At 47.1% G+C, this 25,816-nt stretch overlaps 1 protein-coding gene across 2 annotated transcripts in view; it reads right to left on the reverse strand.

The window, feature by feature from the left end:
- Positions 1 to 695: 695 nt before the first annotated feature.
- LOC144111028 (uncharacterized) overlaps positions 696 to 25,816 on the reverse strand; it is a 51,561-nt gene continuing 26,440 nt past the window's right edge. The window contains exons 7-12 of one of the 2 annotated variants that reach the window (XM_077644116.1): positions 23,411 to 23,566; positions 20,247 to 20,402; positions 17,997 to 18,248; positions 11,805 to 12,015; positions 9,051 to 9,217; positions 696 to 1,643 (exon numbers count right to left, since the gene is read on the reverse strand). In XM_077644116.1, the coding sequence (XP_077500242.1) occupies positions 993 to 1,643; positions 9,051 to 9,217; positions 11,805 to 12,015; positions 17,997 to 18,248; positions 20,247 to 20,402; positions 23,411 to 23,566 (1,593 nt within the window). In that variant the 3' untranslated portion in view covers positions 696 to 992. Of the gene's footprint in view, positions 1,644 to 5,422; positions 6,458 to 6,500; positions 9,218 to 11,804; positions 12,016 to 17,996; positions 18,249 to 20,246; positions 20,403 to 23,410; positions 23,567 to 25,816 lie in introns of those variants that run through there. The other variant, XR_013309970.1, reaches the window with a different exon arrangement.

Raw genomic sequence — 25,816 nt, forward strand, 5'->3', positions numbered from 1 at the left:
CTTTTAAAGTATTTCCAGATTTTATTCATCATCCCTTTAATCACTCAGTAAGTTAAAGGGATTTAACTTGCTGGAATCTAAGTTAATTCGATTGCCACCTGCCAACCATGGCAGGTTGCAGTCACCTGTAATGGTAGACACATATTAGAAAGGGCGAGAAAAAGAAGTGCCCAGCCTGCACCGCCGGTTGGCACAACGGGATTGGTTGACACTAGTTTGGCCAGAAAAAATAAAGTGCCTTGCCTGTACTGCCAGAAGGCACAACAGGTGGATAAGTGGAAAGAAAGAAGTCCCCCTTCATATTTACAGGAGAGAGCAGGTGCAAGAGAGAAGAGAGGGGTGAGGGGTGGCTGGGCCAGATTTCACCGATTTGCAAGAGCATGCCTAGGCGCCATCCTAAGGGTGCCGACGTAGATTCCATGGCCGAATGCAGGCCTAAATGATGGCTAAACCAAAAGCTAGAACAGCTTTCTCTGATTAATGCACCAAGCCTGTAAGCTTACCTCAACACACTTTTATATTTCTTACCGTCCTGCTTGGATTTAATACCTGCAGTAAGAAAACTAGAATCAGTCGTGAAGCAACACCAGACCTGCTTCTAATTCAGTCCCAATCGGGATCAGGATCATATATACCCATTTGATCGCACTGTTGTAAGCAAAAGTTACTATGAATACTTAAGAAGTCTTCACAGCGAAGTCATTAAAGAACATTTTATTTATATTGCGCCCATGTTCAGGCAGAACAAACGAGAATAATATACATGAAAGAACTGTGGCAATGGCTGAAAAAAATAATGGTAACAAATGATAAATGCAGCCCTTGTGGCTGAAAAAAAAATGCAGCCCCTGCTAGCATATTCTGCGGGCGAAAACTTGCAGAATGAAGCACTGAAGTTGTGCCTCTGCTCAAGGGCCCTACCCCCAGGATATGTGTGGCACGGCTCTATCCCCACAGTCTTCATTAACTGCCATGTTCTCGTTAGAGCCCTCTCACTGGGATGTGCCTGGTGTTGTTTCGTCACCAGTGCCTTCATCAACAGCCATGTTACCGTCAGAACCCTCGCCTTGGGATGTGCTTGGCATGGCTTCATCATCTTCACCATCATTATCTTCAGCAACGGCCTCTTCGCCACTGGCGTCCCCCTGCCCTCCTTGAGACTCTGCGGCAGCTGCTGCTTGTGCGGCTTGTCGCCTGCGCTGTGCCCATGCCTCCTTTACCCACGGCTTCTTCTGTTTATGCCGGACACGGCGAACCTTGCGACCTTTTGAACGAGTCTCAGGTGGCAGCATCACAGTTTCAGCTACATTCTGCTCGTCCAAGAGCAGCGGCCAAAAAAAGTATGAGAGGAAGCGACTGCGCAGTACATCATAGTTGCGTCGGGTTTCTCGCAGCAGTACACACCGACGGCATGCCAGCTGATCCAAGTACAGTGCTAACTCCCTGCTGGCCACAGAAGGAAGCTCATCCTCTAAAAGAGCCCTGGAAGTGCAATCAGTGCACCGAATGCTTTCAACGTTCACAGCATCAAGAGCCGCAGAAAGTTCTGGAAACGACTCGAAGTCTAGCAGGAACGACCAGCATTTTTCAACGTCTCCGTCCGCAAAACGGTCTACAAGTCGTCCAAAAGTTGCCATGGTTGTCTGCAATAAACCAGGATACTCATCTGAGGTCAGTAATAAACAAGTGAAAATAAAACAAGAAAGCATCAGCGTAAAGAAACGGTTAGCATGTAAGCACACAAGATTCCAGCACCATCTGCTCACTTCTGCACCAGTAAAAACAGAGCTTGTAAAAATGGAAAGGATTTTTTTTTTCATTTTTTTTCCAGAAGGCCAGCATTATCTATATCCTCCCAAGACCTGGAGTGCAAATTGTGTCACCACTTCTTTCAAAATGTTTAGAATATGTTTAGAAACGCTTTCCAAACATGAAAAAAGATGATGCGACTGTCACAATGTACTATATTACTCCGTTTCATACATAGCAGGTAACGCTGCCAAAGCTAGCGTGCCTGTTCGCACAGGCCAGGTCCGCGCCAAAGAAGTAGTTCGGCCTAGAACCAAGGTAGATACAAACATACTCATTGCGACAGATGTCAGTATGTGCGTAAACAGCAATATCGTTGACTTCACTTTACCTCTTGCCACATTTGCATCCTCTAACTCATTAAGACTTTGAGAAGTAAGAATGTCCTTGGTGGTCTGATACACAGCTGGTAGGGTGATTCGCCCTTACTCCATCAGCGCCTAAAAATTCAGTCACACTCAATGAAAATTATAGCCAGAGGTTCGGGGTACTGAGCTTCTCACAGCTCTGAACATAATTTTCAGTGATGCCACTTCGTTTATACCGCTCTTTGTTGTCGTCAAAAAACTCACCTAGGTTTCAAGAAGGACAAATGATACAGGGCAGAGCAATATGGCTTCACAGACGCATTACTTCCACAGCCTCCGCAGCGCTGCCTGCTATGTATGAAACAGAGTATAGGGCTATGACACCAAATCTCAGATGAAACAAACATCCGCTGATATGAACTTCAGCTACAGTGAAGACGAACACCAGCAATTTGCAAGCCTCGGCATGCTGCAGCAGGGTCTTCAATGCAGTCCTGCACGAGTAGATACCGCTATCATTTTTCGCACAAAGATTGTGAAAAGGGCATGGGTTATACAAAGAAGGCACAAAAAAAAAAGAACGTCCATTACTGGTATGCAATGCCACTTTGAACGCCTGCGGCGGGAAATGACATCATGTTCGGAGGAAGGACACACTCACGGGATATCGACTAATACCGCCCTTCTCCTCTAATCATGGGACCGTGTGAGTCTTCTCATGGCAGGTCATAAAAAGAGAAACCTTAACGTGCTTGAACAGAACTATGGAAAGAGATTCAATGTAATACTATACACTGGAGTGTGCTTGTCAGCCGGGCGAGCCATTGCCTGAACCACATCCACTGATCACGGATTTCTTGGAAGCCAGATTAAATGTTACAAGCTGAAAAAACTGAAGCGCCTACTTCATGAAATCTGTGTGAATCCATGGCTCCTGGACAAAAGCAGACAGGCGGCTTTGCCTCAAGGAGAAAGGTAAAGGTAAAGGACATGCCAAGGACATGCAAGGAAATACCAAGGACATGCACTGCTTACGAGGTTTCCAGAAAGGCCCTTTCACTTGCACTGCGGCCATCCGTGTTAACCTCACCATGGGCCCCTGCACCTTATCTGGCCCAAAGATTTACTCTAGCTAAAATTAAAGAAGGGTGGATGGCTGGGCAAGTTGGCTCACTGTGGGTGGTGCAGCACAAAACACACAAAAGACGAAAGTAGAAGATGACAGGGGCAAGCACTGACTCAGAAATACCGTATTTTTTATTTTATTGAGTTATTGAAAAGAACACTAATTTTATACATCAGAGTCATGTGCCACTGAAGAACCTAGAGCACTTGCACAAAGCACTTTCAAGAAGTATATCTTTAACAATTCATCTGCCACGCAATGAGTCCCTGTCAAAAACGAGCTCTTTCTCCCTCATTTTACCCCCCCACCCCAAAGTCATAATCATGAATCATCAAGAAATGAAACCTCTTTATCATCAAGCAATAAAGAAAGCTACACACTGTAGTTGTCTCTTCCAGATGAAAAATTCTTCCATAAGTGTTCTTGTTTAATCCTGGTGGCAAAACGAAATATTTTTGTTGGTAACAAAAAGCGGCACTTTTTCTTGTCCCCTTGCCAGAAACCATGGCAGTGACCTTTTGAACGTGAATAGCTTGAATCCGAGTGGGAAATCAGGTACGCACAGAAAAATGTTAATGTATCCCTATACATACTTTCTTGCATGACAGTGAGAGCTCATAAACTGCTGTGTACGCACAATCCACAAGCCTTGACCTATGCGAAATTGGACCTTTGAACGGGCTCAAGTTAATCACCCTCTCATTACGTTTCCTAACTGCACAGCAGAGCCCACTCAACTTATAAAGCGCAGAGAAAACATCACCAACCTCAAATCATCTCACCATATTTTTAAAATCTGTGCTATTCTTTCAGCTACTTTCTTATCTCTTATCTATTAACAGCTACTTTCTTATCTACCTTACCTATTTTTGGATTCACAAAACCTGTCTTTAAAAACCATGAAAGGTTCTTGCCAGTTGTCAAGATAACACAATCTGGAAATCCTGTGGTTTTGAGCCTGCAACCTGTAACTGCACACTATCAGGAAAATGATAGTTACAGGAACTCTGTAGGCTGGAGCGAAAGCTCTTGAAGAGACTGCAATTTCGTTTTTCATCATTTTGGGTTGTCCAGACGAGTGCAGTTGAAGCCCTCTATAGTAAAGTAGCTCAGACTAGCAAAAATCTTTTACTATACCAGGATCTTTACTAAAGTCGACGACCGAAAATTCAGGCGCCTGATTTTTCGGACATGCTTGATTATTTCGACTTTTTCGCGGCACCGCGACATAGCCCACAGAGCCAATGTATAAGAGCACCTGAAATTTCAGACACACCGGAACTGACTGCTCGATATTTTGGACCTTGTTCGCACTCGCCGCCAATACCCAAACCGCCATATAATGCATACAGTGGAACTTCATTAATTCAAACTGCAGGAGAGATCAAAAACTTGATCAAGCAAAACTAAGTTCAAGCTTAAAGGGAGCCTCTTAACTTGAGATGCTGAAATTCTGTGCGAGTCAGTACATTGCGCCCGCGTGGTTTTGAATTCTTACTGTTCTTAAATGTCTTCTGGTGCAGGAACTTGAACAGTAGACAGAGTTTGCGGAACTCATCTGTGCCGAGTCTTTCCTCCCGAATACGGAAAGAGGTAGCAGCGAAGCTCATGGGAGGCGTACGGCTTCACGGAGACGGCGAGCGCTGGAGGAAATGATGGTGCATTTCAAAGTGAGGTCAGCGTACCCGCGGCAAAACGCACCGCAATCCTGACTTTTCTACCGTAAAACCGTAAACAACAGGCAAGATGACAGGCAAGACGCCTCCCATTAAACGCAAGCCACCTCAGAGCGCATATGGCTGGATACGATGCCGATTTTGGCTCTAGTCGCTAGACCTAATATCAAAGGCCAACGCTGGTGGAGCCCTAGCTTTGGCCGTTTTTCAGTTCTTACTGTTTCGCCATCTTCGCATTCTCGTTCTGGGCCAACTGTACTGCGGGCGCAGCTCAATTTCCGTAGCGGCATGTTCGCTTTCCCGTTTAGAATTTGTCCCAACCTGTGCGTTCATCAACAACATGCCACGGGCAGCACAGCCAGGCCGTGTTCATGAAAGCGGTCGCTGCCCGTGGTTCGTGCAAACTTTGTGCAGCGAAAGTTAGTCATGAGGAACTTTAGAATGTGTGCAATACAAACGACCCCTTCCTCCGGCATATTGGTAATAAGTTTGAGATTTTTTTTGGAGACATTTGATTTTCCGGACTGCCTGATTTTTCGGTCGTTTTCGCGCTCCCTAGAGAGTCTGAAAAATTGGTCGTGGACTGTATGTCAGTTGCTGGTCAGGGCATCGCTCTGACTATGCTCTATGGCTGCTTACTAAGCATGAAGTGCTGCTTTATAAAACAAAAACTCAAAAATACCTTACATCCTACTCTTATCATCCCTTTATGTGATAATTATTTATTATCAGTTATCACGTGTTATCACATTTTTGACATCATCTACATCTTGTGAAAGTACTGCATATACACGAATACGAAGTGGATACGAAAATAAAGACAGTTCGATTCCACGTGAAAACCAAAACTTTCCATGATAACAGCATCATCTTCAGTGGATTCAGTGTCACTAAAGAGACAATAGTGGAGAAACGCGTGCGACAAAACTGCTTATGCGGCCCCGTGCTTCATGCTATCGTGCTGCAAATGCACGCAATTTTCTTCCCTTTGGTACCCCTCACTGTGCTTTTACTGGCTTTCCTTTCTCAGCGACCCTCGCAGCCTTCTTTCTACATTCATAGCCAGCTTTAGTAATTCCGTGCGCGCTGCATGCTGTGCTGACGGCCTCAATGTCTTCGAAAATTCCTCCGGCACAGTGGTGAAGCCACCTCAAAGAGTGTATTCGGTATCTATTTACTTCTCGATTCTAGCCTTAGCGCGTGCCGTGAATTCATCATTCTGCGGGAAGTACATCGCCATGGCCAGATGCTCTTTTTTACTATAGCCATTTTCGAGCCATTTACTATAGCCATTTTACTATAGCCATTCGAAAAAAATCTTTTAAAAAATGTGCAGTCATCTATGGAAGGCGAAACGGGACCGCAGCTTCCCTTGACTATCTATAACAGAGTCTACTTAGTGGGGTTCTACTGTAGTAACACCGGTTTCTGGGACATTGCTCAATACATCCAACATAAGCGGTCATTTCTGAGAGACAGCTTAAGACCTAAAAACTGGAGCACTTCTAGAACATGCACTTTAACATGAAGGACAATCCCTTTCAACATTCCCAAAAGAGATTCAAGCTGTCAGCTATTCACTCGCTGAAGTTGTCTTTTTCAACCAACACGAAAAAAACTATCTACAAGATATGCATCGCCAGTCCATTGATATGCTTACTAATAGCTTTGTCCGATTGACCTGGGAAAATAATGCTTAGTACTGGCAATACAATACATACATTTCATAGTATACCCCTTTTTCGAAAATAAACTTTGCCACACCAGCCTACATATGTGGACTGTAAATAAAAGGACAGAAGTTCAAGGAGAGCACCAACAAATACTCCCCACTGACCCATAAACTTTACTTTTAGGGGTGTGCGAATATTAAAATTTTCGAATACGAATTAAATACAAATATTCGTTCAGTTAGAAAAAAACATTATGGGGGCACCTAAGCAATTCTTGTGATGTGCAAATGCAAGAGCATTTATATTTGTCGCGGAGTTGTTGTCGGGGGCTTGAGGGGTGAACGTTGTTTCGCTGCAGCAGCTCGCTTCGAGAGTTTCGCTGCGTTGCGATGGCCACATACTTCGTGGGCAATGAACCGCCGCCTCTGGCCACGCTTTGCTGTCACACCTGACAATGTAGATGTGAGTGATTCAACTTGGACCATAAAGACTCCATTGCACCGCAACCTCACTCCCCGAAAGCTGAAGGCCAATTGACGGCAGTGGCAGGGACTTTCCCTTTTGAGTTATCTCTAGCCATGCTAACATGAATACGACAGTGGCGCATCGCATCGTATTTTCTAGCGTATCTTGCGGAGGCGACACACCACTGTTTACATGTACCACATCAAGTCAGATGGGACAGTGGCATCTCGCCCAGTGCATGCAGCGCAGGGGGCCAGCCACTCCCATCTTGAGCATCCAAGTGAGGGGGTATTGTACAGTGACCCCAGGAAGAAGAAGAGGTGCCCCCAAACCTGTTTCCATTAATCACGGAAGTGGACTAGCCATTCTCGCTACAGCGGGGTTTGAATGTCCTATGTGCAAGTGCGCTCAGCTCTTTAGTGTCACATGACTGATGTACAAAATGTGCGCTGTTCTCAATAAAAACATCTCTTGCGAATCAGTGCTCACCTGTGCCATCTTCTACTTTTGTCCATCTGTTCCACGCTGCACCACTCACAATGAACCATAAGTCCAGCTTGGACCGTGTGGAGCATTTTCCGAGCACGAAAGTTGGTCACCACCATTGCCACTGCACCCGCATGCAGTGTCTGTGTGATCTCCCGGCTGTCACTCGTTAGCACTCAGCAAAGACAGCACCCTGACAAAACCTAAGCATCGCAGATGCAGTTATTGCATCTGGCTCATATATGTATGCCCCGCAGTTAAAAGTGGCCTTCCATTGTGTGACAATGCAAGCACTGCAATGTTTGCAAAGCATTGCAGTGCTTGCATTGCAGTGCAGTGTGAAGCATGCCAACCGGCATCGAAACTTGGCCAGGAATACTGCACAGACAGCGAACCACGCAGTTTGCCATCTATACTGTAACCAGCCCACTTACTGCAAACATCGAGCTACAATAAACGAAGTGCACAACACAGCGGTGTTCATCATAAGCACGCTCGAGTGTACAGATGCAAGCACTGCCTGTACTGCATTACTTCCTTTGTCTCCTCAGTGTTGCCACAACAAGGAACTTTTTGAATGAATCACCAAATGGCCCACAGCGCAACTTTGCTATGCTTTTGAAATTCAGCTTTCACTATAAAACCTCCTAGCTGATACTTACTAGACTGTTTAATTGCGTCAAAGTCAAACGTTCATTACAACTGAAGTCAATACAATAAGTTTGTTACATTCGAGGTCCAGAAACATAGTTCGTAGTATCCGAGGTGGTACACACGATTCTTTACATCTGAGGTTCAGATACGAAAACTTGTTATATCCGAAGTAACATATGATAGCTCATTATATTAACGCACAAAAGATCATTATGTCCAATGAGGCATACTAAGGTTCGTTATATCCGAGGTATTTTACTGAGCTTATTCGTAGCCGGTGGGCAGGTAGCCACCTGCTATGGCTACTGACAGACGGTGGTCGCCCTTTCTGCTTGCACTGACCCCTCAAAGAACCGTTTCACATGCATGCGATTTTCGCCCGCGACACTGCAAATTTTGTCGGCCTTCGATTGAGGAGGGCCGTTGGTCTAGCCACAGACGGCTTGCGATCGAGTTCTCTCCAGCTGGTATTCAGTCGCTGCGTTGGTGTGTTCGCTCTGAACTGACCAATGGGGAGTGCCGAGACTGCGTGCGACGTGGGGTCACGTGGGAGCTGTTGCCGCGGTAGAAGCAAAACTGTTACTTCTAATCAAAACGTGCGAAATATTGAACTGCATCTGAAAGCACGTTGTTCATAACATCATCAACACATTTCGTGTAGCGTTTCTGTCACTTGGGCGAGTTGGTAAGTCGCGTTCAAATCATGGGTGACCTATGCGAACATAAAGCAACCTTGCGTATCCCTATTTTCGTTCTGGTTGTAGCATGTGAAATGCAGTAAAATGCCGTAAAATAAAAAAAGGCTGCAAAATGCAGATGACACACATGCGAGGTCTGCCAGACCAGCACGCACCTCACATGGTGCCAGCAGGGGGAGCTGGTGGCTTGTGCCGGGCTGAAAGTTCGCGGGCACTCCCAGCACACTCGTGCACAAGAACTCCTCGAAGAACGGCACGGTGTCCATTTGCTCGATCTTGGGGTCCCCTGGAGACCTCTCCAGGTTGTGCACGTCATGCAGAACTGCAAAGGAAAGAGGGTATTCAACTTAATGAAATGGCACCCAGTCAATCGTTCTCAACACATCCCTTGAATCGTGTAGTTGTCCATCAGTAGGCCATCAGGTGCCAAACAGTAGAATTAAAAATGTCTGTTGTAGTAACTGTAAGTTTTTAAGTTACAGTAAAAGCTCGTTAATTCGAACTTCACAGGACCAGGAAAAAAGTTTGAATTATCCGATGTTCGAATTATCGAATGGTCTCAAAAAAACTTACAAGAACTATGTAGCGTACTTACTCGCTTGACCAACCCACTCGCATAATGAACCCAACCCCAATTTTTGCCTAAGAATTTCAAAGAAAAAAGTTTAGCACCCCCATGGTCCACAACGCATTTCTTGGCAGTGTGCCAAGATGCTATGTGTGCCAAGATGTTAGCTCTATCATAGTGGGGGGGGAGCGAACTTGGCAGAGTGCCAGCGCTTGTCCGGTTGTGCCAGCTTCGTTTTCACTATGTTCTCCTCATCGTGCCATGGGCGATTGGGGCAGACGCAGTCTACTGCCACTCAGTCACTGGAATGTGCAATAGCAGCAACAGCCTTTTGCAGGGAACAATGCTAAAAGCCGGCATCATGATGGTAGCTGACCGCGTGGTTCCGTTGGTGACTGATGGGTGGAAGAATGAACCACACTCGCAAAGGAAAAAAAAGCTTTTCGCACGTAATTTGTAGGGCCGTCTGAAGTCATAGCCTTTCATGGGCGTTGGCTGGGGCCGCGCCGACAGTACTTATCCATATTTCTGAATTAACAGGGCTCAAATTAACTAGTATTTACCGTATTTACTCCTGTAATGGACCAACTTTTTTCCCAGAAAAGTTGACATCAGTTTGGGGGGAGGGCTCATTACGCGGGAAAAAAAAAAAAAGTTTCCAACAGATTTTTTTTGGAAGGGTCGCGATTTCATATATCTCTGTCAGTCCTTCCGTCATCAACAAACGCATGCAGTCAGACGCGTTCGTGCCGCTAGTGTTAAGCATCTTTCAGTTAGACAGTTTGACGAGATCCGTCAATTTTGTGCTAGCCAGCGGCGAGATAACGCGAACCTGCTGGACACCTGCCCTGAAGGTCAGGCGCGCGTTTATTACAGCTAGGTTAAAAACAGGACAGTGACGAGTGTCTAATGCGAATGTTTAAGCTTTAGCTTAGAGTGCGCAATGTCTTGGCACTCTGCCAAGTTCGCTGAGCGCCCCCCCTCCCTCTCCCTCCACCCCTCTGCAGGAGCTCTCCTCAAAATATATATATAAAAAAAAAACAAATGTTATAGGCGGTGGCAGCAGCTTGGCGCGCTGCCAAGGTCCGCGCAAATTATCGTTGAGAGCTCAACCGAGCGCACGGCTAACAGAAAACAAACTTTGTCATGGTTTATGCTACTTGGTGCATAAAAACGTAATGTCGCTTAATTTATCAAAGTTTGAATAAATATCAGAAGAGAAGCCAGATTTCACGAATTCTGCTCCGACACTACAAAGACATTTGCAGTGCATAGCACGACCATGCCAGCGACATGTCTTTCTGGTCGGACTTAATCTAAATCCGCTGTCATCTCGTGGGAGCTGTGCCTGTACTAGGAATTCATATCATAAAAGAAAAATGAGAAACGAAAACACGATGTTCGCCTGCAACGCGAATGCGCCAGTGGTGCACCTTCTGCAGCAAGAAGCGGTCCGCCTGGTGACAGCGTGACGCTCGCTCCTGACTTGCTCGGTGTTGTTGCACTCAATGTGCTCCTCACTGAAGCCGCAGTGGAAAGTGCTGTCAAACTAGCAGCCGAGGATTACAAAAATTTCTAATCTTGTAACCGCCTGCACATTAACTTCATGCTGGTATGTATGTACAACTGATTTTCCTAACGCCTTTGTCAGTGAAGCGGCAGAAAAATGGGCCAGGCGAACTAGCTGGCACCAACAGCTGCAGATAGCACGCACGGAGTCGGAGCCTAAACCACTGGCAGAACTGTCATTACAGGCTGTCATGCGCATGTCTCCATCTTGATTCCAGTCTGGAACCAACTGGGTTGGCGGGGCATCTGCCAATAAAGTGCTCCGCCATTGTCGCTCATTCTGGACTGTTCCCACCGGTTGTCATCCGAAGCAGGTCGGGCATGACTGTCATATAATCGAGGCTTTTAATACATTATTCCCGTGGGGAATTCTCCGAGCCTGCACCAATTTGTCGTAAAATGCAGGTTGTCACATAAACGGAGGATGCATAATCGGGGTTCCACTGTATAGAACTCAAAAGCAAACCCTGTGGCTCAAAGAGTTTTGACAAAGACTGTACAAAACATCGGGCACCATACATGCACCCGGCATTTGAACTACCAGACATTTTCCGTTATTGAAACTAATTTTGAAGGGATAAAAGAGCCACGTCAAGCAGATCGGGTGCTTGATAAAGCAAATCACAATCACCAAGAATCTAAAGTAGAAGGCAACAGACAGGTGCTGGGCAATTATGTGCCACAAGGTACAAGGACACACGAAGGGATGCACACATGAATATATAGTATAACGAGGCAAGTGGGCAAGCTGCCGGCACATAGACACACGCACCGTTAGTCACAGCCTGCCACTCCTCATGCTCGTAGGCAGCCATGTTGCGCCACACGGGACGATACAGAGGCTGGGCGTACTGGGCAATGGCCCTGTTTAGGGACCTGGCCAGGGTGGGCATATGGTGCGACCAGCGGCCGCTCTGGAACTTGTGCAGCAACCGCCGGTACAGCCGCAGGCACGTTTCCCGGTCCACAGTCTCGTTGTCACCCTGCACAGCACGTTTCCAGGGTTTGATACCTGGCAAGACTTCTGGCCACATGTTCCTCGCCTGTCAGGCACTCAGTGCAGTACCCACAGATGCATTGTTGCACTGCACACATGATGCGCCATCATTTTTCTTTCTTCTATCCCTGAATAAAGGTGCCTGCAAACAGCTCATGGATGCCCTCCACAAGATGGTATGGACATCACCGAACAGAGAGGCTCTATCCTTTGTTACAAATGCCCTCACCTCCAATCAACTGCTGTAGAGAGAATGGAATGCTACCCTGTGCATCAACTGCTCCCGGCCTTAGAAAAACATCCAGATATTTTCTTTGTTCCAGCGACCATAAAGTTATGAGATTAATCGCACTAACACACGTTTAACCACAAGGTCCTCGTTACAAAGAACTATGGGGACACTTTAGTTACGTTAAGAGTGGAATGCGATAGCATTATGTTGCACATTTGTCGCAGCAGCTTCTGTTGCAACTTCCAAGTGTATTTGCATCAGTTTCTCTGCAGCTGTTGTCTGTCAACCGCCATATTCACAAAAAAATTGCAAAATAATTCATACAGACGAAATGCAATGTAATAATTTGTCAGAAATGCACACAAGAGCAGCGCATTTAGTCAGTGAAGAGAAGGCAACTCAGGCCTGCACCACTTTCTGTTAAATCAAGCGACTGCTCGCTGCACATGGGACACAACAGCGCACCGATCATCGACAAAACGGTAGCCAGTCTGCACTTGGGGTTGACGTTGGGCGTCGCACGTTCAGTTGAGCCGTCGCGGTCGTCGCATTCTTGAAGGAGCTCGGCCTTCCTTTCAAATGCAGTCAGCATATCCTCGTCATCGGGGCTTGAGTAAGATGCTTCGGTCCCCGGCGATGGAATGGAGATAGGCGATATCGGTCATTCCAGCGCTCTCGGTCAGCCTTTGCTGGCTCGGCCTCTCGCTTTCGTGAAGCGGCTTTGTTTACCGAAGCTGTTCCGCGACGCGAACTTCATAGCTGGCATTCTTCCATCAAAAATATATGTTTGAAGAAACCAGAGGAGCAGAGAGACAAGATTCAGTGCGGGAGCGATCAAGTGTGGTCTGACAAAGAGAGGCCTCGCATAGCGCGAAACGAGATTTAAAGCGTCACGTGCTGCGTCTGCGCCAATCACAGCTCAAGTTTCAGTTTGCTAGCCAATCAGGGCTTGCCGTTTTCAGATTTTTGCGTTTGCTTTTTTTAACTTCGCTGACATTTTGCTCTACTCTCAATGGAAGCGCGCACGCTCGCTGGAAAGAGGAAGAAATGACGCTTCTCCCAAGGGTACTCGCTGCTCGCTATGCCTAATCGACGCTCCGCGCACGCACTTTGAAAATGGCGATTGTGGGCCATTTTGCTCGACCCGGAACAACGCGTGGGCGCCGCCGACCTTTCAATAAACGAGAATTTCTGCGTTTCTAGAGCACGCCCGTGAATAAAATTTTGCCGAGAGCTGCTTTATTAGTCCGGGAATCAAAAACGAGGATAATCCAAAAATCGACTTTTTGGCCCAAAATTGTCGTTTTTTGCACCGTGTCCCCCCCTTAAAGGGCAGCCAAGGTGAATTCCCCGCATTACAGCCATCTCACATGGAAAGCAGTAAGCCATAGTGAAGCTACCACCACTTTCACTAACTCCGTGACAACTGGCATAAGGGCAGGGTGGACACTGCAAGGCTTCAACAGTTCCTACCGCTGCTTCCAAAGGGGCTGTCACAGATGCGAGAGGCTTAATGCTTGTTGAAACACGCCTGGCTTAAAACCCTCCACGCTGCTCTATATTTCGTGGCACTGCTGGCGAGCACGAGATAAATGCGCGAGCCTAAACCGAATGCTTGCCACACCACCATCAGTCATTCTTGTAGTGCGACAAAGCCTGCAATCCAAGCAAGCACCGCCTGGCACAAGGGAGTTCGGTATATCCAACTTATGGTCAACCGTGCCCGACATATACGGTGGAAATTGCATGTGCTTACAAAAAATATTTAGGAGGAGTTCAATAAAGCCACTATTTTTGTAATATCCATGAGCTGCAGTAGCAGGTATCTGCTATGCTGAGCCCATAAACGGCCCCGGGTTGCTCCTGATGTGAACTTTAACGCTATCTAGAAAATAGGTTGCTCACAACCCGGTGGGCAGGCTGTTGTGACTTTACTAGGTCACGTGACCTCTCTCGACCAATCACTGGTTTAATCACCACCTTCCAGAGTGGGCAGATTGTGCTGACGTTGCAAGGTCACGTGACCATTCTTGATCAATCAGCGAATTTCATGACGCCAGACATCAGGGGAGTTTTGGTGCGACTACAACACTAATGCTATCGCATAAAAAAAAACACCCTTTCAGCTCTGCCCCAGTGCAAAGAAATAAAAAGGGTGGATGCACTACACCCCTCTAGACAGTCTGAATTATGCCTGCACCATCGTCCTCAAGGTTCATGCTCAGCTGTGCGGGTTTCTCAATGGACAGCAGTGCGTGGCATATTTTAGGTGCAAGGGCAACTTGCACCGCAAGTAATAAGGGCCCTTAAGAGCAAGTTGCCATATGGCAAGTTTCCCTTAAGTAAGGACCACCGGCAGCAAGGGCAGACTGTCTATTCATGCGTGTAGGTGAACACGAAAGTAGCCGCTTATTACATCAGACAGCTATGACATCATATGGTTATGCCATCATCAGGCAGCTTCGCCCTCCCGCCACCGCATTTTAACACGACAGCAGTAGAGAGCTCATGTTGCAGGAAATCCGGCGGCGGCAGCGTTGACTGTGAGCGAGAAGTCCAATGAAAATCCCCAGAGAAGCAACACAGAAGGTAGGTGGCGCAGTTAGGTCATGCGACCTTTTGGCGTCATCACAGCCTGATCACCAGATTGTGAGCAAACTGCCCACTGTGGCAGGTGGCCGTTAAATTAGTGATTGGTCGTGAGAGGTTGCTGGAAAGAGCAACCTAGATTACACAAGTACCACTAGTGGCAGCACCTGCCATCGCAGGGCAGTGGCACATCACTTAACCACTGCCCCACGAGTGGTGTGAGGACTCGCAGGGTTCTATGAACGTTAAGTATAAAATGCTAAATTCCACATATATGGGCATTAACCCATTAGCTACAGTTAAACCTGGATGTAACGAACATCCATATAGCGAATCCCTCGATATTACGAAGTTTCTCAATTCTCCAACGCAGTCCCCATTGAAGCGCATGTATTTAAGGGCTCCATGTAACGAAGGTGTTGCGGCAGTCGACCTTGATATAATGAACTGGCTACGCATCTATCTGTTAGCTAGTGTTGAGTTACTCACATTTGGCAGAACCACATGAAAGTCTTGTGACGATAAAGCATAAAATGACATGAGAGGTACGCCGATCACAATGAGCAACGCAGTGCTCCAGCGCCATCGGCTTATTTGCAGCACTCTTTTGGAACGTCATACCACGTAGCGTTACAACAGTTCATGCTCAGAAGCAGCGAAAAATATTAGGGCATAGCAAAAAGAAAAACGAAATGAACAGTGCGCGGCCATCGCCGCCGCGCAGTTGCTCGCGTGATTCTGGCGCCAGTAGCTCTCGCGCATTGGGAGCAGGAACAGTGAAGAGGGCTGGAAACGCAAGGTGAAGAGTCCATTTCCTGGGGCAACAGCGAGGGGAAGACGGAGAGGGAACATGTGGGTAGAAGCACATGCTTCCGTGGTTGGTCTACAACGGCGGCGTGGCCGCGTGCGTTCTCCTCAAGCTAGTCTGCGATGCCTGCACCTCCACCACCCTCCCCACCTCACTCGTAGTGGTGTTGGGCGAGCCGTGGCGGAGGTGGTGGCGGCTGCTGCTGCAGTGGCACTGTCAGCACGATCGTGAAGCGTTTCTCTGTGCTATTTTGTGTAAACATTTTCAAGGTGATTTCAGCAACATTTATTTCTTATTTGGTGTCCGTTCTGCAGTATCCTTTCGACTCTCATGGTAACTGCATGAAACGAAAACCTGGGTGTAACGAAAAATCTCGGACTTTGAAAATTTCGTTATAAAAAGGTTTAAGGGTATTTTGTCATACACATAAGGCGGAGCTTAAATGTCCACTCCAATTTTTGTTTTGTACTCGAGATGGCATCGCGGCACGCATCAACTCAAAGCATCAAACTCCCAATGATGCAATCACAATCACAAGGAAAGTAGCCTGAAGCCAGTGGAGATCAAAAGCAACAAAGTGGTGTTCCAACCTCTCTCCACACTCGCATGCAGCCCGACTGACCAGTGACAAAATGAACTGCAAACGGCCCTGTAGTTTCCGATTCCGGCATGACGCACGCCCTGGCAATTATTGGAATCAGAAGTTTGCCATGCGCTACCTACCGCTCGTCCGAGGAAGCGACTGCCAGTGCAAATGAGCAGTGTAAATGGTGTGTAATTCGAATTTTCTTTGGCAGACTTGACTTACATATGAATTACCGTAAAAACCGGAATATAAGCAGAACTTTTTTCAAAAAACCATGGTGAAAAGTCGACTCCCGTCTCATATAAGGTCACTGGCGGAAAAACTACGGAAGTCTTGCAACAATGGGCGACTTAAGTCGACAGCCTCCATCACCATCGCCATCAGCAGCAGTGCCGCCATTCTGCGTTTCCGTAGGTGCAAAGCGGAAGCCGACGGCAATTTACCGTCACCTTCAAGAAAAACGTGATTGAGTATGCGGAAGATCACGGGAGCTTGGCGGCACAGCGTGAATTTGGAGTATCCGAAAAGAGCATTTAGTACTGGCGGAGGCAGGAGCTGCGTATTACAACTTGCAGCAACCAGAAGGAAACATCATTTCGTGGGCGGACCGCAGCGTATCCAGAATTGGAAGGAAAGGCTGCGCTGCGTGCAAGATCACTGCCTGTGACTGATGAATGCATCCGCTTGAAAGCGGTAGAGATCGAGCGTGCATCCAGACTCACAAGGGCACAATTCAAAGGCTCGCCATCCTGGGTGCAGCGATTCATGAAGAGGAAGGGCTTTGCTCTACTGCGCCGTACTTGCATGTGCTAGAAACAAACACGTGGGTCGATGGGTGCGCGATGTTGTTAAAAAATCTGCCAGGTGTACATACGAGCAGCATTTAAATGAAAATAAATACTGTCACCATTGCGCAACCTGACGAGTCGCATTTGTTTCAAGGTAAGGGTGTCTTTCGGTACTTTTTAAATTGAAAAAGATTTTTTTTCATTTTTAGAATTAGTTAGGGGGTCGACCTATATCAAAACTACCTTAGACGTCGCAAATAGGTTGGCTCCGCATATAGGTCGACTGCGAATTTCAGGTTAAGAAGGTCGCCCTGACCCTCTAACCATGGCACACTACTCAAAGGAACGACGCAGGCGGCCCACCGACAGTCCTGTACACAACAATCACTGCAGAACCATAGGGGTGTTACGAGCTCAGGCCTGCCTCAGCGACATAATTAGGTGTGAAAAATGAAACCACACAAAGCGCAAACACACAATTCAGGGAAGCTGTGAGTTCACTTCGAACTAATCGAAAGAGAAGGGCTCGAAGAACCACTCTTGACCAAATCTTAACGTCCGACTCCCCTTCTGCAACGAACAACATCCATACATATCCCTCCCCAAGAAATGCACACCAAGCGATTCCATGCCTCACTGTTCTCCAGACAAACAAAGTGTGTCCCTCCATCTTGCACCCTCACCTAGCACGACGCATAAGACTCGGGGAAAAACCAACCACCTAGCCACTTAAGAGTTATGAATACACCAACACTTCCCAAACTATCCCACCCCCACCACAGATTGTCAGACTATACGAACTGAACGCAGAGAGTGTCCTGATATTACGGCTATCGCATAAGTCAATCACCACTCTTGTCTATTCACTTTTCATCACTTCCCCTTTACCAGCAAAGAGCCATCTCCCACTCCCTGGCTCAGCAGCCTGTACAAAAGAAAAAGCTGCCCAAAAACGCAAACAAACCTTGACCAGCTTCAAGGCAACCTCTCTCTGTGTTGATGTGTTGATCATGCGACAAATGCGCCGGAACACGTCCATCCGCCGGGCCATTGCCGGCGTTTGCATACGAGGACGCTCGGTCACCATAGAATCAGGTTTTGCATAGATTTTTTCCAAGTCAGCTGCTGTCACTTTGTCCTTGCCCACCATTCGTGACAACCGTCTGTAGCGTGTCAGCACAGAGTTCGGCGTCCGCCAGGGCATGCCCTTGGCCACCTGCACATGGAAGGATAGATATTAAATATCTGAGAATGACTTAATGATGATGTTGTCATTAGAACAATAACAGGTAACTTACAGCTGATTTCCCTTGGAGATGAGCCTGACAAATTAGATTGCTACCAAATTTGGTTGCTTTTCGCAAATAACTAGCTAAAAAATGCTTTGTCACGTTTAATGGCAAAAGGTTGGAACAGCAACAGCATACGACACCACAAGATCTCACCTTATGAATAAAGTTTAGAATCAAGCCAATTTTTAACAACCCAAATTAATCATACACCGACTTAGAACAATTCAAGCCAATGGGACCTACAGAATCCAGATTATGGCTAGGGAACCAAGTCTCCAAAAAGCATCTGTCAGCATGGGTGCTTTCTGTCATTACAGCAAGCAGACATTTCATTTTATTTATTTTTCCCTTAAAGGGGTTGAGACATCAAATGTTGAGGCTATAATAGGCTTCCTCTGTATGTAAGGTCACCACGGCAAAGTATTGGATTCAACAAATGTTTAAAACATCTTTTAATTCAGCTGCAAAAAGCCCCAAAATGCTCTTTCTCACAATCGAGACCCATTGCTAGCGCTATAGTTGGTGACGAACTGTGGAATGATATCAGTGAATAGTAGTGCTATCACAGCACAGTAACGTGACGTACTATGAACTGCGACACGGAGCATAAAGATACAATCGCTGACTGAATTTTCGGACTCGACAGGACCTGGAAAATGGTCCAAATGATCTAACAGCCCGAAAAATCCGTGAACTTCAAATAACCTAACCTTTCTGTGAAAAACCAGCTTTAAAAATCGCAACGTTCACCGCTCCTCACGTTCTGCTTGCGAGCGACAATATTAGACTGTCTCTGGACCAGTCATGCTTTCCACACCACCTCGTGTCATGATACCAGACAAAGCAACATGACCCCAGGTCATGCCGGAAATGAAAGCACGTGCCACGCGAAGCAAGAAGTCAGATTCCATGGGCAACGACGCTCACGATGACCGAGAGGGGTAACCCAGGGGACAACCCCTCTCCTATCTGTCCCACATCAGGAGTGGCATCATCCAAGCTATGCGCTCTTTGTAAGCCATAATTATGGCAACGACGAGCGTGCCACTATCTCAAGTGGTAATGATAAAGTACAAATCGCCAAGCCTATCCAAGCCAGTCTGTCCGAGTGACTCAGTTTCAATCCAAGCTGGCGCATTTCACGGCAGCGGAGAACCAGTTAGCTGTGACAGTGACACACACTCCTGTCTATATTAGGCCTAAAAAATGAGCTTAGGCTTTCATTTGAATAATGGTCCCCACAGCATTGCTGGCATTTATTTCAGTCTGAAAAATCGACCTATTGGACTCCACAGAGTCTCCACAGAGTTTCATATATTGGCCGTAAGAATGTACACTTTCCTATAAAGTGTGTGACGGCTCCTCAGCGAAGTCCAAAATATCGTGCAAGTCCAAATTATTGGAGTCCAAAAAATTGGCCGCCTACTGTACGTGTCAAAACTACAACTGCACCTTCTCCTGACAGCTAGTTAGGGTGGCAAGGAAGATGTCTGAAGTAAAATACAAAAAAAAGCTTTGTTCAAAGCTTCTGGAGTTTTTACAGCGACAAAAAATGTGGTTTACCGTGATCCCGTCTTTGCACGCTTCACATGGAAGCACAACCTTTGTCAAAAGCTTAGAGTCCAAGGAGATTTGCTTCGGACCCGTGCCGTGTGGCTTGTTAAGCATCCCCAGCATCCCAAACCACTCGACGGTAAAAGGACCCCTGGTCCTTTCCCTCCGAAGGTTACGAGTTCCACTAATGCTACAAAGACCCTACTACACTGCTTAGAAGCAAACGTCACTGGGCTCTAAACTTTTGAAAAAGGCTGTATGTGCTGTTTTGTGTGCATAAAACTGTGTGCAAGGCAAGCGCAAGTAGGAATTCACCACACGGTTATAGTAAGCCTCTCTTGCTCCAGCTGCACTGTTGCTGCCCCTACCTGAGCCCAGCATCCTAGGCCATGCTTGTCCACCAGCTCCACCAGGGCCTTGTCCTCTGTGGGGGTGTAGGGCCCTGAGATGATGTCACACGCAAAGCTGTTCATGTAGCGCTCCCGGCACTGATGTTTGGTTCGGCCCGGCAGGAGGGTGGCCACCTGGAAGAAGACAGCAGCAGTTGTGATGTCTTACCAGGACACCAACTCACAGCAATCAAAACCAAAACTTCTGTTTTCGTGCAGACACTGTGCCATATGTAGTACAGTTGCGAACCAATTATTCAATCTCAGCAGGAAACGAAAAATGGCCCGGATAATCGAACAATTGAAACAATGGCTTGAAAAAGCACGACTTTTGTCACTTCGTCATGTTACACCTGCAAGTGACAATATTCGCTTGCACCTGAATCGATGCCATGCTTTGGTTATGTCCATACTGCCGAAGTCCGCATTCCACCCTAAGTCACCAATGCTAAATTGAGCAACGCAGTCGCGAGTCAAGCCGCCAACTGTGCCACGAACCAATTCCACGCCAGCACACTACGCCGTATGCCCTTTGCCGCCCAAAGTGAGTGCAGAGTCTGCGAAATTTCAAATCGCGAAAATCGCCACTCCCCATGTTCTACAAACGATAATACAGTCGATCCCTGATATATCGAGCCCGGATATATTGAATTATTGCCTATATCGAACAGTTGAAAAAACCCCTAGGGAATCCCATGCAAAAGTATAGCACTATTGGCAGGCAAGTGCGCTTCTCCCACCATACCCCACACTTGCAACTGCGCTTCTCTCAACGTATCCCACCCCCGCAAGTGCGCTTCTCCTCACGAAGGTCTCACGATGTTCCCGCGATCTCACGCGCGCCGCCCCGCACTCTGAGAAAGGGGCGTGTGGGTAAAAGGCACGTGACGAGGAGCGCTTGATTGACAACCTTTGATTAGGAATCGAACTCAAGGTGGACCTCCTCGGAGCCATTCAAATGCTGGCTGGTGCTTGGAACGATGTGAAGAAAAGCACAATTGTGAACTGCTTCCGCAAACAAAGCAGGCTTTGTGGTAGCTGCGGACGACGGATGTCTTGACAGTGAAGGCGATGACGCTGGATGCCTGGACAGCAAATTTCGCGAGCTCTCGGCATTCCCAGGCGGCATTACAGCACGCGATTTCGTCAGCGCTGACGACGGCGTACAAGCTTGCAAGAAGCTGTAACGGATCACGCTGATGCGGAGATTGTGCCTGACATCATGGGTGACGAGGACGCAGACTCGAGCAGCGGCGAAGGTTCCAACGAAGAGGACCAACCACCATGCACTGCAGCTGAACTTGCCTCAGCTTTCAGCGTCATTCGCCGCTTTTGTGCCACAATGGAAGGAGCTGGCCTTTCTCATCTGGACACTGTCAACAAGCTTGAGGACAGCTTAATGAACTTGATGGTGCAGAAGAAAAAGCAAGCAAAGGTCACAGATTTTTTTCTTCCGAAATAAAGTGCTCTGGTCATCACGCTGTGTTTTTGTTTTTTTACGCGCTTTTGAGGCACAGATCGGTAAGTTCCCGTTAGTCACGACACGGGAAACTGCCTTGAGATGTGTGGAGTTGTTAAAAAAGCTTTTGACATGCATATTTTATATTTCGAATTATCGACATATCAAACTATTTCGCGATTGTTTTTTTACGCGCTTTTGAGGCACAGATCGGTAAGTTCCCGTTAGTCACGACACGGGAAACTGCCTTGAGATGTGTGGAGTTGTTAAAAAAGCTTTTGACATGCATATTTTATATTTCGAATTATCGACATATCAAACTATTTCGCGATCCCCATCGAGTTCGATATATCCGGGATTGACTGTATTAGATGACATGTGAGCCATAGTCACGTACTCGTCATCTCCATGCCCTCTCATGTCACGATACCAGACAGCGCAACGCAGCCACAAGTCATGCCCCGAACAAATGCACCTGCCGTGCGAAGCAAGAACAGTCAGTTTTGCATGGGGCAACGATGTTCACGAAGACCGAGAGGTAACCCGCAGGAACACGCGAGCAGAACCCAGCCCGGCACCTCAAAATGCACTCGACTCGACCCCCCCCCCCCCCCCCCCCAGAGCATTTGCTCCCCCACACCGCGGGTGGCCTCATCCAAGCCACGGCGGACACTGCAGCTGTCCCGTTGCGCCATTTTCAATGTGACTACGCACTCTATCTCAATGGCAACGGAAAGCGTCCCATTATCTTGAGTGGGAACGATGGAGAAGAAATAGCCAAACCTATCCAAGCCAGTCCATCCGATTCCCTCCAACAGCGCCCACCGCTTGCCGAGTCCATTTAAATCCAAGATGGCACCTTTCAGGGCGGCGGAGAACGAGTTGGTTGTGACAGCGATGCCCGTGCATCTATACTAGGTCAAAATAACGAACTTTCGGTTGAAAAACGACCTCCACAATATTGTTGGCATCTGTTTTAGACCAAGAAATCAAATTTTAGACCCCACAAGGTCCGAAATAGCGGTTGTTAAAATGCACACGTTCCTAGGAGGTGCACGACAGATCCTCAGTGTTCAATTATTGAAGTTTGAAAAATCTGTCGGCTACTGTAGTTCCTTTGAAGCTATAACGGCTCAAGGCAAGGCTCTGCCACTTGAGACAGAGAACTGCAGCACTAAAGCTAAACCATTCGCCACCCGGCACAACTAAAGCCCATGTTGATAAGGGACAACCTCTCCCTGCAGTCTAATTAAGCAACCACCATCAGAAAAATAAACTCGCTGAAAATTTACCGCTGCTCTAGTGCGAACACCAGCGAGAGCTGAGGTGCTGAGAAATGCCGATGCCGGACAGAGTTTAGCAACTCAGGGTAGGGATCTGGAATGTTGTGTTTATACTGCTACACTTGCGCTAGCACCGCTTGTAAGCTCTAGTGAATGCCTCGTGACGTCAACTGTTTTCCCATTAATCAGTTAACGAAATTCGTGCCAATCAGCATAGCGCTTATTCATGACATCATGCGTGACATCACTCCTTTACAGCCAATCAGCATGGTGAGTTGTCATAACGTCGTGTGTGTCGTCAATGACTAATCAGCATGATGAGTCATATGCCAATGACGCCAACACCACACAAATGGGAAACATGGCCTTAACAGCTGTCGTAGAAAATGTACAATGCCTGCCTTGCTCCAGCCCTCCGATCCATAGATGTTGATAGCAATAAGGAGCATCATGTCTTCTTCAGCTGCCCAACGGCCGCGCACTATGTGTGGGTCCATAGAACGGTAGTAGCGGTTCATCACCTGTTTCTTGGATCGGGTACCCATGAAGTGCGCCACCTGCAGCAAGCCAGCAACAACAATCGACTGAAGCACAAGAAAGGAAACTGTGTTTGAGTTTCACCAACTAAACACGGTGATTCAGGGTCAAATGTTAAATGTGGTGTATTAAAACACTACCAAAGCCACACTGAAAGCAGCCACAATCCACCAAAATCAAGAAAAGCCACCAAGACAGCAACACACTGACAGAACAAAACACAAAGGCTTCACAGGCACAGGGCTGACAGGCGAACAGAGCGAATTCGCGCTACACAGTGCCTTTGAACCATTCACAAGAACCTAGCCTTGTAACCTCTGAGAGCGCTTGAACATGCCCTGCCATCCTCCTGTAAGCACAAGTCATCTGGGAACCACTACGTTGTCTACGGATGCAGTAACAGTCAGGGGAAAAAAGGAGCTGAGTTTTGGAACACTGTGTGCGATGTGCACGACATGTGTCGAGAGCTCTGCCACTACACTGCGTTCAGCCTGTATAGTTTCCCACATGCATCAAATATGTATTTCCGTGGTGCACAGAACGAATTACGAAGCAAGTACGAAAGCACGAGTAAGTACTGTGTTTGAAACAAGCGACCTAACTGCATGGCCATCACAATACACTTAGCGTTCAGTGAGCATTCCGGACAATGTGATTGAGTGTGTGTGACTGCGTGTCACTGAATGTCTCCTTTGTGGACCTGGAAGCCTGTTTCCTTGCTGCGAGCTGCTCTGCCATTCTCCCTGCGGACATCTGCGTACGCCGCAGCAGTGCCCCACTGTACATGTGATGACGGCTGGTCACAGCCTTCGGCTCCCACAAAGCTCGAACCGACAGTAATTGATGGTAGGACCGGTCGTAGTAACCACAACACCAACCAAGTAAAACTCTATGCCAGTGCTGTTGCTCGACTACACAAGGACAACTGCAGCCCACCGCTACAGCATTGGTCTTCTGTGTTTACACATTGGTGGCATCAATCTGTGTGGTCGCACTGAAATAGCACAGGGGCTAGCCGTATGACCGATAAAAGCCAATGAATTTGGTCAAGTGGGGCAATCCACCATGAGCTCAATTTGGCCGTTGGAACCACCTCACTTTCCTTTGTAGCTCGAGCACTCAAGTGCTATATAAGAGGGTAACGTTTTGTCAGGGCTCCCAGAATTATCGTATACCCTGGATTTTCTTAACATCACGGCTAAGCACGTTCACAATTTGTGGCTTGTAACACATGCTAGCCTCAGAGGGTCCAGAGGAGTTAGTGGATTGAGAAAACCATATCAGACCTGCTATCTGTACAGGCATTCCCACATAATCGCACAAAGGCCAGGCATGCAGAAAGAGAGTTTATAGCAATGCTCACTGCATTATTGAATCCTGCCTCGTTTCGCAGAATTGTAACAACTTTAGTGATTTGAGAAAAGTGTGTGCAAAGTTCTTGCACTCACCGGAGGTACTTGCCCTTGTAGTGGACAAGGGGCCTGCAAAAGCTATCGCCTGTGAACACAAAAGCCTCGCTGAAAGTCGCAGGATAATAAACTTGATCACTGCAAATTACGTCTTTAATCACGGCGTCGTGCAGCATTAACAAAGAGCCATCTGGCTGCTGCTCCCAAATGCACCCTCTGTCGTGTGGTGAAGAATCCCCAGGCACTATAGCCCACAGGGCAGCTGCCTCAGTGCTACAACAAAAACAAATATATTTACCCCCGATCTTCGTTGGAACACTTCCATATATTTTGTATGCTCGAAAGCTTGAAAGGCCCTCTGGACCCTTAGGCAAAGCATATAAAATGTCTAGGATATAAAACATCAATCAGACCAATCATAAAATATGTGAAGCTTGTCTGGGACCCATACACGAAAAATAATTGCTCAAAGATTGACAAGGTCCAGCGTCTGGCTGCTGGGTTCATATTTAACAAATACCAACATCTTACCTCACCTTCCCGACTCTGTTCACAAGCTGGTCTTCATAAGTCGCTTACAAAGCTTGAGAGGCTAAAATATTTGTACGAAATTATCCATAATTTAATTTTATAGACGATAAGTAGTTTTTCTATGAAGTTTTTTCAGCATTGCGACGGATGTACCGAGCTTTTGATCTTGCCTTTTTAAAATTTATGAGGTTTTCGTGTGTAGGGTATCTTCGGAAAGTTCCCCAGGCTTTGTTTTGTTTCTTTTTTTGCTTCTCTGCATTCTGGTTATTTTTTGTACAACTCCTGACGATTGAGGAATGGCTAGACGTGCAGCCGCAATGATACATGTTG

This window comes from Amblyomma americanum, chromosome 11 (assembly GCF_052857255.1).
Source record: "Amblyomma americanum isolate KBUSLIRL-KWMA chromosome 11, ASM5285725v1, whole genome shotgun sequence".
In the NCBI taxonomy this organism is placed as follows: Eukaryota; Metazoa; Arthropoda; class Arachnida; order Ixodida; family Ixodidae; genus Amblyomma; species Amblyomma americanum.